We start from the raw sequence: 13617 nt of genomic DNA on the forward strand, positions 1-13617 counted from the left end.
CAGATGGAAAGGTAAATGACAGAGAAATTTCTGTGCACCACACTGAAACGTGTGGGGGCACCAGAATTCCAGAGGCAAAGGCTAAGTTGTGACAGTAAGTTTTCAAGGTCTTTAATTGCAGCCAGTGATCATGGTTCCACCCCAAAAAGGATTGGTTGGTTGATTGGTTGATTTGGGGAAGGGGACCAACCAGTGAGGTCATTGGTCCCATCAGATTAGGAAGGAAGTCAACCATGCCCTTTCAAAGGGACGATACTGGCATTTGCCTGAAGCAATTTACAGAAATCACAGAAAATCTAAATTAGGGTGGCCAGATGTGGGTTTGAATCATCTTCCTCCCAAATACTAGTCCAAAAAAGATTATGAGCATTGAAATCACCCAAGATTAGGAAAGGTGAGGGTAGCTGAGAGACCAATGCAAATAATTTGTTCATAGAGACTTCACCATTGGGAGAGAGGTAAAAACTGCAGATGGTAATATCTTGGAATGCCCACAGCCTCCTAAGGTATATACAGAGGCACAAGTTCACTATACAGAGTGTCCAGAACATATGTGCAAACTCCACCCGACACCCTGTCACAGGTAGCATGATTCTTATAATATCCCCTGTACCCACAAAGGTCCAGGGTCTGCATTGCTGGAAACCAAGTCTCCTGAACAGCAATGCAGAAGGCAGGGGAACTGCTTACATGATGTCACAGTTCAGCCAAGTCGTGGAATAAACCCATTACAATTAAATTGGAGAATAATGTTGTTGACGTTCTGTCAGGTTGTAAAGGGCCTAGGAGACAGGTTATGGCCCGGTGTCACCAGCTGCTACTAGCTGAGGGGTTATTGCATTACTACACATAGGTTTCGGGTTCTGTTGTGTGGTGCACACTGAAACCTCAGGGGCCGCCGGAATCTCTGGTTGGTTGGTTGATTGGGGTTGAAGGGACCAAACAGCAAGGTCATCAGTCCCTTGGTGCAAATGTGGTCCATTCAGATAGTGTGACATCTCAGAAAAGTCAGAACGATAAAAGGGAAAAGGCTAAAAGTGCAGTCATGTCATCAATGGTAAAAACAAAATGAGGTAAGACAGCAAGAGAGCGACCCCAACGCTATGCTAGAGGCAGGAAATATCCCACCTCTGAAGCAGTAGAGGCAAGACCACTTGCGACTTAGAAGCGTTCAACCACTAGAATGCAGATGTGCTTATGGGAAAAGGAGACTAACCAATACTAAAAAGTGATAGAAACAGAGTAAAAGGGGAAGAAAAGAGGATCTTGGCCAGGGAGGGGTGTCGGGAACCTCCAAACACAGCTTACAGTGGGAGTTGACGGAACAAGCAGCACGGTGAAAATCAGCAAGATGGTCATGGATGGCCGAGACCAAGCGATGGCGCAAAAAATAACAGTCAATAGCCAGAAGGCCACTCACTGAGTCCACACATAACATAACAAAGTTGTGTTGGGACTGTTTAATAATGGTAAGGGCCTGGGAAATTGCCACCAATTTCTCAGTAAACACCCCACATGTAGGTGTCAGCACATGATTTTCTGTGCCAACAGAGGACGTGAAGGCATATCCCACACGATCAGCAGATTTAGAGCCATCGGTGTAAAAAACAACAGCATCCCGAAACTCCCATAAAATTCGGCAGAAAAAGGAATGGAACACCATCGGGGGGATGGAATCTTTCAGACCTCGGTGGAGATCCACCCGAATTCGGGGCCAAGGAACTAACCAAGGGAGGGAGCATGGAAGATAGGACAAAGAAGGAATCTGAAAATCACAGCGAAGAGACGCAAGGCGGAGCCCAACCGGTAAACCCGCCCGAGGGAGGGAATCAGGTGGGCAACATCCATGGTCTGGGAACAGGATAGAGTAGGAAGGACGAGTGGGAGAGAAATGGACAGCGATTGCATAAGACACCAGAAGCTGGGACCACCGAACAGAAAGGGGGGTGATCCCAGCTTCAACCAGGGGCCCATCAACAGGGCTAGTAGGGAAGGCACCGGTGGCCACATGGATACCATGATGGTGGACTGGATCCAGAACGTGCAGTGTGTAAGGAACAGCCGAACCATAAACTTGACAACCATAGTCCAAGTGAGACAGAACTAAAGCACGATAAAGGCGGAGAAGGATGGAGCAGTCCACATCCCAAGAGGTGTGGGCAAGGAAGCGAAGAACATTAAGTTTACGGAAACATCCTACCTTTAGAAGTTGGATATGGGGCAGCCAAGTGAGCTTGTTGTCGATAAGACCCAGGAAACGAAACTGTGGGACCACACGCAATCGTTGTGCATCATGATAGAGCTCTGGATCGGGGTGGATCATAGTACGGTGACAGAAGTGGACCACCCGCGATTTTAAAGGAGAGAATTGAAACCCGTGTGAGAGGGTCCACGCAGAGACACGCCGTATAGCTCCCTAGAGCTGCCGCTCTGCAGAGGCCATCGAAGAGGAACTAACCCAAATGCAGAAATCATCCACATACAGAGCAGGGGCGACCAAAGAACCGACAGATGCCCCAAGTCCATTGATAGCAATGAGGAAAAGAAGTAAACTCAATACAGAACCCTGTGGGATGCAAGTCTCCTGGGTCCGTGGAGAACTAAAAACAGTACCAACCTGAACCATGAACGACTGATGGAACAGGAATTGAGGATAAAAATTGGGAGTGGGCCCCGAAGACCCCACTGATGAAGCGTTAAGTAAGATTTGATGGTGCCAAGCCGTGACATAGGCCTTGCGAAGGTCGAAAAATACTGCAACCAAATGGTGATGCTGGGAAAAAGCCTGCTGAACTGTGGATCCCAAGCGAAGCAAATGATCGATCGGAGACCGTCCCTTTCGGAAGCCACAGTGGTAAGGGGACAATAGATCCCGAGATTCGAGGACCCAATTGAGCCTACGGGCTACCACCCGTTCAAGTAACTTGCAAATAACATTTGTCAGACTAACTGGCCAATAGCTTTCAACAAATAGGGGGTTCTTACCAGGCTTAAGGACAGGAACCACAATGCTATCCCTCCACTGAGAAGGGAAGTCACCCTGGAGCCAAATACGGTTGAACACCCAGAGAAGATGTTACCGTTGTGGAGCACTGAGATGTTGAAGTAGTTGGTTATGAATGGAGTCTGGACCAGGTGCCGTATCATGAGAAGAAGAAAGTGCGGAAAGAAATTCCCATTCAGTAAAAGGTTCTTTGTAAGATTCTGACTAACAAGGGGTAAAACATAAGGCGGAAGCTTCGGCCCGCTGTTTCCGGTGAAGGAAAGCAGCCGGATAGGAGGCTGATGCTGATGCCGTTGCAAAATGGGTCGCAAGATGTTCCGCAAGAATCAATAGGTGCGTACAAAGGCCATCTGGGAGGTGAAGGCCTGGGAGGGCGGATTGCCAATGGCACCCTTGGAGAGAGCAAAGTGTAGCCCATACCCGTGACATAGGGACAGTAGAACCGAGGGAAGTAACATAGCGTTCCAAACATATCCGTTTGATTAAATAACGGGCTTTAGCACAAAGGCGTTTAAAGGTAATAAGGTTGGCAACGGATGGGTGCCTCTTAAGGTGTTGCAAAGCTCGACGGCGATCACGGATGGCTATGGCAATGGCCGTACTCCACCATGGGACTTGCCGGTGGCGAAATGGTCCAGATGAGAGCGGTACAGTAAGGCTAGCAGCGCGAACAATCGCATCAGACACGTCACGTAGGATGTCATCAATACAACCCAACAAAGAGGGAGAAAACACGACCTGTGCAGTGTATAGGGGCCAATCGGCGCGTTGGAAAGACCAACGAGGTCACCAGTCCATTGGGAGCAGGAAGGGAGCGAGAGAATCAATGGGAAATGGTCACTATCACAAAGGTCGTCATGCGGCGACCAGTGTAATAAAGGGAGGAGGGAGGGAGGGAGAAGAAAGAGAAAGATCAATGGGCAGAAAAGGTACCTTGACGCCACTGAAATGAGTAGGGGAGCTATCACTAAGAAGGCACAAGTCGTGGTCTGCAATAAACTGGTCTATGAGAAGATCTCGTCTAGATGGAAATGCACTGCCCCATAAGGGGTGATGAGCATTAAAATCCCCGAGAAGGAGGAAGGGAGGAGGAAGTTGCTGAAGAAGGGCAGTTAAGGCAGCAGGTGTAAGAGACCTGTCAGGAGGGAGATAAAGATTGCAAACCGTGACCTCAGAGTCCAGGTGGACCCTAACAGCAACCACTTCCAATGTTGTTTGAAGAGGAATCCACATGCTAGCAACGTCTGTACAGACCAACGTACAAATGCCACCAGAAGCCCACAGGGGGCTGACCCGATTCGACAGAAAAGACAGAACTCGCAGAGGGTCGGTGAGAGATCATCAGTAAAATGTAGAACCACACAAGCTGCAGAGTAAGACGAAATAAGGGATTTCAACTCCGGAAGGTGACGGTAATATCCATTACAATTCCATTGGATAACCACAGAACGATGATTCAAATGGGGGTTGAACAGACTAAAGCCAGTCATGCTGCCGGGTCACCACCCGTCACCAACAAGGAGGGGGTTGGGAAGCCAGGGATGGGACCTCTGGTGACACCAGAGGCTCCTTGTCCCAGGACTTATGTTTCTTCTTCTTTTCTGTTTGAGATCGAGGAGGGCTGTGTGGCATAAAGGAGCCAGCTGTAGCAAGATCGGGCGACCTGGGGGCCGACAGATCGTGGTACTCGCAGTGGTCGCGTGGCAGCAGATCTTTGGCCTGGAAGGTGCCAGGAAGGGACGCCCTTGATCGGCAGACGCCCAAGAAGTGGGACACTTCTCCAGCTGGGGAGGGGGAGCAGTGCCTGGAGGAGAAGGTGTGGGAGCCACAGGGGAGGGGGGGAGGAGAAAGGTCTGGGGGAGGAAGAGGTGAAGCATAACTAGATGTCATGGACACAGGGTGGAGACGTGCATACTTCTTACGCGCCTCAGTGTACGTTAAATGATCAAGGGACTTATACTCCTGTATCCTCTTTTCCTCCTTATATACTGGGTAATCTGGTGAACATGGAGAATGATTGCCATGACAATTAACACACGAAGGATGGGGAACACAGGAACTCCCCTCATGGAGTGGACGTCCACAGACACCACAGAAAGGGGCCTGCGAACAGCGGAAAGACGTGTCCAAAACGCAAGCACTTAAAACACCTCAGAGGAGGTGGGATGTATGGCTTCACATCACATCAATAAACCATAATCTTTACTTTCTCAGGAAGGGTACCCCTTCAAAGGCCAGGATAAAGGCACCAGTATCAATGTGATTGTCCTTTGGACCCTTCTGAACACGCTGAACAAAGTGAACACCCCTCCATCCAAGATTGTCCTGAAGTTCCTCATCAGTTTGAAGGATGAGGTCCCTGAGAAAAATCACACCTTGAACCATATTTAGAGACAGGTGTGGGGTAATGGACACAGGAATTGTACCAAGATGGTTACAGGCACGAAGGGCCGCAAACTGGGCAGCTAAAGCAGTTTTGATCAACAACGAACCCGACCACGTCTTGCTCAGGGAGTCCACTTCACCAAACTTTTCTTCAATGTACCGTATTTACTCGAATCTAAGCCGCACCTGAAAAATGAGACTCGAAATCAAGGAAAAAAAAATTTCCCGAATCTAAGCCGCACCTGAAATTTGAGACTTGAAATTCACGAAGAGAGAAAAGTTTTACGGAAATACGGAAGCGTCTGATCCCGCCCGTCTGCTTTGAGCCATGACATCACAAATATGGCGGAAACAAAAACAAACACACACATTTTCCACAAGAAGCCTAATGACACTAACGGGACAAGTGCGGGAAATGGGGTGTTTTGGGTGGGGGGCAAACTAAATATAAACAAATTTAGACGCCTTGCGTAGCTACGTGTAAGTGAAGACAGCCATGTATGAATACCCACCCACCTCCCCAGGGGTCTTAACCCCTGCAACCCATAGAAGATAAAGATGCTTCAGTAGCTGATTAGTGTTTTTTGTCTTTTTAAAAAAAAAATCTCATGGGATAGAACGAACAGATCAGAAAGATAAATATAATAAACTAAAACAGAAATTGGAGGAAACAGATAATTAAAATAAGTAATAAGTGTTTTTAAATTAAAAAAAAAAATCTCACGAGATAGAACGAACAGATCAGAAAAGTAAATAAAATAAGATAAAACGGAACTGGAGACAGCCACACTCAAACCAAACTCTGCGCCGTCATGACGTCACGCACGACAACACCCTTACATCACGGGTCAAAGCCGACGCGTGGGATCGGACGCTTCTGTCAACCCAGTTTTAGGCCGCACTCCAAATCGAAACAAAGTTGGTCCATTTTAATATGAGACACAAATTAGGTCGAATGAATGACGATACAACTACAGTAGTTTGGTTCGAGTCGTAAGCTTAGCAGTTAAGCTTTACAAGGTAGCCATTGCTATGCGTCAGGCGCTCCGTCCGTATTGATATGGGTACCCTTCCTTTTTCACGTGCTTCGTCTGGTTTGAATTGATTGCTTGTTTTTCTTTGATCTGATAAGTGCCATTTTCTTTGTTATAGATGTTAACGTCACTCTAAGCTGAAAATGCATTACTGTACTGTGTGATGCATTGTTTGTCGCATTCTGATAGTGCGTGTTCACGGCCTGTCGCCTGTCTCATTAGCGAAACAATGGCAAGAGACTGCTATTTGTTGTTACTTACACTGCTGCTTTCTTTGATAATGATCAACAAGAACCAAATAATAGACTGCGTATGATAGAAGATGTTCAGAACGAGAATTTAGCGAAAAATTTTCCCCGTTTGAAAATCTTTGCAGACGTCACTTTAGTACATTACATTACATTCTGCACAGAAATTAGTCATCTTAGATTTAAAAATCTAGTCAATTGCCGTGCTTCATTTCTGACTGTATCACTATTAGCCATAAGAATAATACGAATATAAACATGACATGATATGTATATTCTTCCGCATTTGCTGTTGTCTCACTCTAGTTCCGTAGTTTATTAGGCAGATAGGATTTAAATGAGATAGCAGCAAACACGAAAGAGTACATTGCAAAATGTTTATATTCGTATTATTCTTATGGTGAAGAGAATACTGCATGTGATTCAAAATTCATAAAAGTTCCTATTAGCAACCGTATCTTCTCACAGGTAGGAAAAAATTCAGAACATAGAGTTAGCCATATTGACAAAAACCCCAAACAGTCTTGCCAGTCGGATTTTTTTAGTACATTGAAATGCTGCTACATTCGAAGATGAACAATACGGAATTTGTATTTACTTCGTTGTTTCGTTGGATAATGTATGAAAATGCAGTGGTCGAAACTCGTTTTTTAACGGCGCAGAGGTTTTGGCACCAGTATTTATCTTTGTGCCTGCAAAGCAAGCCTGTATAGCACTACTGCATATTTTCGACGGCAGAAGTTAGTTGTGGCGGCACCTATCAACATTTTTCAGAAATTCTGCTTACTTTGCACTCGATTCTAAGCCGCAGGCGGTTTTTTTGGATTACAAAAACCGGAAAAAAAGTGCGGCTTAGATTCGAGTAAATACGGTATGCCACAAAAAATAAAGGTTTGGTATTGGTGAAAGTATCCCCACCAGTCCTGGTGCAAACCAGATAGCGGGGGAAAGGTTTCGCCCCTAGCCGACGGGCCTGAGCCCCCTCCTAGGGGTAGCCATGGAAGGAAAGGCCGAAGGGGCAAGAGAAGCAGTACTAAAAGAATCAGTTCCATGCAGAGAGACAGCCGCAGAAGAACGGCCAGAGTTCTGGACCCGTATGTGTTTCATTTGCATAGTGTCTGCCCTGATACCACCCACTCCAATCAGGGGCTCTCCTCACAGGTGTCAGCCAGCCACAGCAAGGGCCATCTGGCACGGCAGCCATTGCCTGGAGTTCCGATGCTCCAGGATGACAAGCAATCACTCCTAGGCTTACATGACGAGGTCACAGCTCATGTATCAGAAGTGTGATCCCTGTGGGTTCAGGGGGCTCAACCAAAAGGGTACACAGCGACCCCACCACACGGGCTGGCTATGCACCCTAGCATCAGACGACGTCGTGAAAGAAAAGGTGGAACGAATTAGGAGGGCACACGTCGGAGATACTAGGTAAGGTGCTCTTCCCCAAATGGCTCACACTATGGAAGAGAAATTTAGTAATGGAATGCCAAAAGGATGAGGTGATTACGCAACAAAACTAAATTGCAAAACCAACATAACCAGGAGGATAGCAGGGCCAACATAAGCAAGGACACCAAGACAGGGAGAGGAGAGGGCAAAGGGGAAGGAGCAAGGAGAGGAAAGGAGGGGAAGGGCAAGGAAATGCAGCCCTGGAAAGAAGGAAGGCTGCAATAGCTCTGGGCCCCATGCTCACCACGCACGTACTCATGAAACAACCGTGAGCCCCCTGGGGGCCTCGGTAAGATCTGGTGGTGTGGTTGCCACTGGAATATTCTTCTTGGAGAACTTTTTCTTTTCTTCCCTCTCCTTAGAGAATTTTGATGATTGTGAGGGCTTCTCTGAATCATTTTCAGCTAAAGATGATGACTGTGAAGCCATGCGACCAGTAGCCTGCAGCTCCTTTAGTCACTGATTGGTGTCTGGTTGTAGACCAGTGGAAACCTTGGAAGGAAGTGTTCCAAAGGATTCCTTCCTGGCAAGAGCAGGTGAAGCAAGGTGAGGACCAATGTCCCTGGTGGGTGGGAACCCACTGATCCCAAAGTAGGTGTGGGAGAAGCAGCAAGAGGGGAGCTCCCATTCATTGGGGGGAGGGGGGGGGGGGAGGGGGCATGGTTGAGCAGTACTGTGGGCCCACTGTAGCAGGTGTAATGGGCGGAAGTACCATCACCATAGGGGGTGAAGTCATCATAGCTGCAGTATATGACACAGTTCAACATGTTAGGTGCAGCTGCTCATATTTCTTCTTGGCCTCTTGTAAGTTAGTTTGTCCAGTCTTGTATTCTTTATTTTCTCTTTTCTCTGGAAAACAGTGCAATCTCATGAGCAGGGAGAATCGTGCTTTCCACAGCTCACACAAATGGGGCGAGGGGCACAAGGAGTGTTCACATGCAATGCTCGTCCAAAATCCCTACAGATGCGGTTTTCAATGCAAAGACATGTGCCCGAATTTCAAACACTTGAAGCACCAAAAGGGAAGCGGTTGGGTTGGGTGGGATGGGGTGGGGAGGTGAACATTTAATTTCAGATCACATCGGTATACCATCACATTTACCTCTTCAGGCAATGAATTGCCCTCAAACGATGAGACGAAGGCACCAGTAGTGACCCTATTACCCTTTGGCCCCCTATGTACAAGACGGCCAAAGCTTACACCCAGTCACTCCAAGTTTGCATGTATCTCATCTTCAGATTGCAAGAGCAAGTCTCAGTGGAAAATGATGCCCTGAACCATATTTAAACTGTTATGGAGAGCGACAGTCACCAGTACGTTACCCAGCATGTCACAAGCATGCAGTGCCCATGACTGGGCAGCATCAGTCCTTGTGCAAAGCAAGTGTTGTGGGGAGTACTTCTCTACTTGCTGCTTAGCCCTACATTCCTCTCATGACATAGCTAGGGAAGGGAACATTTTAGGGTCTTAACTCTGCATTAAAAGAGGATTTTCCTTTCACGGAGACTGCTGGCGATGTATGGCTACCAGCGGGAGATAACTTCATCTGCTTCATTTGTGGCTCATCCACCATGGTGCCAGCCACTCCAAATGGGGGCTCTCCCCATGGGCACCACCCAGCCTCAGCAATGGCTAACAGGCCAGTAATCCATCTCTTATAGACCCCATGCCCGTCATGAAGACACATACGTTTCAGCTCAGGCACCAGCAGTGTGACCCCTGCATAGTCAGTGACTACCATCGTTGAGGTTCTTAACAACCCCCCCCCCTCCCCCACAACACGATGGCTACAGGGCTGGGTTTTGTATGTATTACTTCATTAAAGGGAAGGGTGCAAAGATGGAAAGGCACACAGGTGGAGCATACACTGCACCAGGTGACCTTTCCTGTATGATCTGCACTTCTGGAGAATTTTGAAAACTGGTGGTTAGATCAAACCCAACAATGGAGACCATGTGTTTACTTAACGAACACTTTTAGAAAATGCCGGAAGTTGAAAATTGAGTACCAAATTGTAAACCAGGTCCAAGCAGGGTCTGCACCAAGAAAACCATCAGATGGAGAGGAAGACAGGAGAGGTATAGAGGAAATATAAGCTTGCAGCACAGAAAGGAAGTAATGCTGCAAAAGTTAGGGGCCTATGATAGGCAATCCTGTACTCACAAAAGAGCTGTGAGCCCCCTGGAGTTAGCTACAAGGGGAAGTATCTGATGTGCAGTAAGTGATTAATATCAATATTGTTAGTTGCCACATGCTAGCTTGGCTCTTAGTTTGATTCTGATACTTTCTATTCAATGTTCTCTACAGCTATCAATTATTTATTGTCTTGCCCTTTACTTATCTGTTTCCACTTGAGTCATGGACATTGCCATGTGCCTCTTCCTGTTTCTTATCTTGCTTATGTCCACACAGTGATTTTCTCTCACTCCTCCTCCCTCGTTCCTCGTGTCTCTGATCAGACAAATGATCTGTTGGACTTTAATTAACATGCCACTGTGTTCTCTCTCTGTTTCCTAGGACTTCTGCACTTAATGCCCACTATGAAACAAGGTTATTGTCTGGCCAGCGTGTTCCATCTCTCAGCACCTCATCTCCTAGCTCACTACCACTTCACCTCAAATAACGTAAATGTTGTTTAATGAGCAAGATTTGATGTTCCAAAATGTAGTCACCCACATTGTGTGTGTCACTATGTCTAATATAAGTTTTGTTTTTCTTATTGACATACAGTTTACTTCAGAAACCTTCCAAATATAAGTTACATATCAAATAGTGACATTATACTTACATTCGTTTCATTTTCATCACATTATAATCTAAATCCACAGTTGTAGGTACAACACCGTACAACTCAATTTGATAGGCCTGCGGTTTTAACCTCCTCATTTCACAGGGAAGTTCCTTAATTGCTCCATTTCTGACATCTATAGAGATACCATAATCTACTAGAAAAACACGATAAATGTAGCCTCGGTCCAGCTTCGAGAGTCTAAGCACAGTTCCTCTGTGCCATCTGTGGGTTAGTGGATGCTGCACTGCGACCATCTGTGACAGAATATATAAAAATCCTAGAGAATGTTGCAGTCAAATATGAAAATAAACACTGCTGAAATAAGAGTAATGCCAAGAGTAAAGTTTACACACACAAAAATGAAAAACCAGGCTTTTACTAATAGCTTTCCAATGTTTTATGCAGTATATTCAATGAGATAAGCAGGCAACCAGTTAACAGCAGAAGTAAACAGAGAACTAAACAGAAGATGTGCAAAGTGTTATAGAGGATGGAGATTTGTTTCCTTTAACTATTAGGGATAGATGGTTGGTTGGGGATGGGGTGTTACGGGACCAAACAACAAAGTCATCAATTCCTCAGTCAAGAAAAACCAACTACCCTAAATTATTTAGCCTCTGTACGAGATCACATGAAAAGATTATCAATTAAAATATTAATGCAGTCAAAAAGTTATCTAAAGTTCTTTGTAACTAACTGTCAACAGATTGGAATTATGTTAAATTTTATAGAGAAAACTAATTTTGGGCAAAGATCTGTCAAAAAAATCTACGTTTTTTTTTGTGAAGGATAATGCTGCACCTGAACATCAGTGATCTTTTAATTCTTAATTAAAACTTTTTATGTCAACATTTTAATAAAACTTTGTAAACTGGTACTGTTGTGGGTTTATTAGTATCATGTGTCTGTCAAGTCAATGTAGTTCTAGTTTTGTTCAAGTACAAGTTGTTGATCACAGTTGTACTTCGCAAGCATACAGTATTTCTTAATCAGTGATAAGTTTCGTCACGTATTTGAGATCAATAATGGAGTTTACCTGTTCTGTCATTAATTAATGTAATCATACAAAAGTAAGGACCTAATCAGTCTACATCCAAACTTAAGTATTCTAAAAATCAATTACTTTCTATGGGCATGGACACAGACATGGATATATTTGTATGGGCACACGATAGCAAGATCTTTAGCACCTGCGCAAAAACAAAATGGTTCAAATGGTTCTGAGCACTATGGGACTTAACTTCTGAGGTCATCAGTCCCCTAGTACTTAGAACTACTTAAACCTAACTAACCTAAGGACATCACACACATCCATGCCCGAGGCAGGATTCGAACCTGCGACCGTAGCGATCGCACGGTTCCAGACTGTCATGCCTAGAACTGCTCGGCCTCTCCAGCCGGCTGCGCAAAAACAGATTGCGATGAGTGCTGATAAAATACAAAAAACAGGAAAATAAAACAGCACGTACAACATAGGTAACAAAAGTTGGAAAACTGTGTGTGCCCGCACAGAACCACGGAAAGAAGTACTGTGTCAGGAGTAAAACATTACCGACACAGGAAGAAAGTACTATAAGGAGCTAAAACAATATAGCAGATGGACATGGCTGGCTGACCTCAAGAATAAAACAAGGAGAAGCCAGCCACTCTGACACCCCAAAACCTCCAGCCTAAAAGTTTAGGCCAGAGTACAGACACATCACAAAACTTTAAAACCTTAGTCAGACTTGTCTCATCATCAGCTGAAATAAAGGGCTGATCCCCACCAATATTTGCTTCTGCCCTTGCACCACACTCCATTAAGATATGGCATATAGAGATGTGCACACCACAAGCATCACAAAATGGGGGATTCTCTCGCCATAGTAAAAAGCTATGAGTGAGAGGGCAGTTCCTGATTCTAAGACATATGAGGGTCACTTCATGCTGCCTGAGCAACTGGCAGGAGGAACGGCATGGCTGGGTTGTTGACTTCGCCAACCGCAGCTTATTGGCTGTCACTGCCAGCCATTCCTCATCCCACAACTGTATGCACTTCCTGTATAGTGCAGATGGTTCAAATGGCTCTGAGCACTATGGGACTCAACTGTTGTGGTCATAAGTCCCCTAGAACTTAGAACTACTTAAACCTAACTAACCTAAGGACATCACACGACACCCAGCCATCACGAGGCAGAGAAAATCCCTGACCCCGCCGGGAATCAAACCCGGGAACCCGGGCGTGGGAAGCGAGAACGCTACCGCACGACCACGAGATGCGGGCTATAGTGCAGAAACAACAGCCTGAAAGGGAATATGACACTGTGCCACATCCTGCCCTCTGCAGGCCTCCTTGGCAGACTGATCGGTCTCTTCATTTCCCCATATCCCTACATGACCTGGCACCCAGCAGAATGACACCTGCTTACCCTGCCGTTGGAGCAAGTACAGTTAGTCATATATCAGCCAGACCACTACTCAGCTGGGTACGGGTTCTGTAATGATTGCAAGGCATTAAGGAATTGTAGCAAATGAGAAACTGTTTGCCCCGAGTACGATGCATCTACCTCAGTGCCTCCAGGATCACGTGGAGCTCCACTGAGAAAATGGTATACTCGTGAGAAAGGTGAATCCTGGTCAGAGAACATGACAGAGCAGCCAAGGGAATGCTCTTGTTTACTGTGAAACCATGATGTATATCTAAAATGTTAAAATACAGAGACTGA

The 13617-nt window shown here is 45.8% G+C and overlaps 1 protein-coding gene across 1 annotated transcript in view; it reads right to left on the bottom strand.

Annotated features, from left to right (window-relative positions):
* The window catches only part of LOC126236768 (putative ATP-dependent RNA helicase TDRD12), a 487486-nt gene that overhangs the window by 459790 nt on the left and 14079 nt on the right, over positions 1 to 13617 (bottom strand). Inside the window, exon 3 of the mRNA XM_049946337.1 lies at positions 10910 to 11166. Within this exon, the coding sequence (XP_049802294.1) occupies positions 10910 to 11166 (257 nt within the window). The remainder of the gene's footprint in view (positions 1 to 10909; positions 11167 to 13617) is intronic.

The sequence above is a fragment of the Schistocerca nitens genome, chromosome 2, assembly GCF_023898315.1.
Source record: "Schistocerca nitens isolate TAMUIC-IGC-003100 chromosome 2, iqSchNite1.1, whole genome shotgun sequence".
Lineage (NCBI taxonomy): Eukaryota > Metazoa > Arthropoda > Insecta > Orthoptera > Acrididae > Schistocerca > Schistocerca nitens.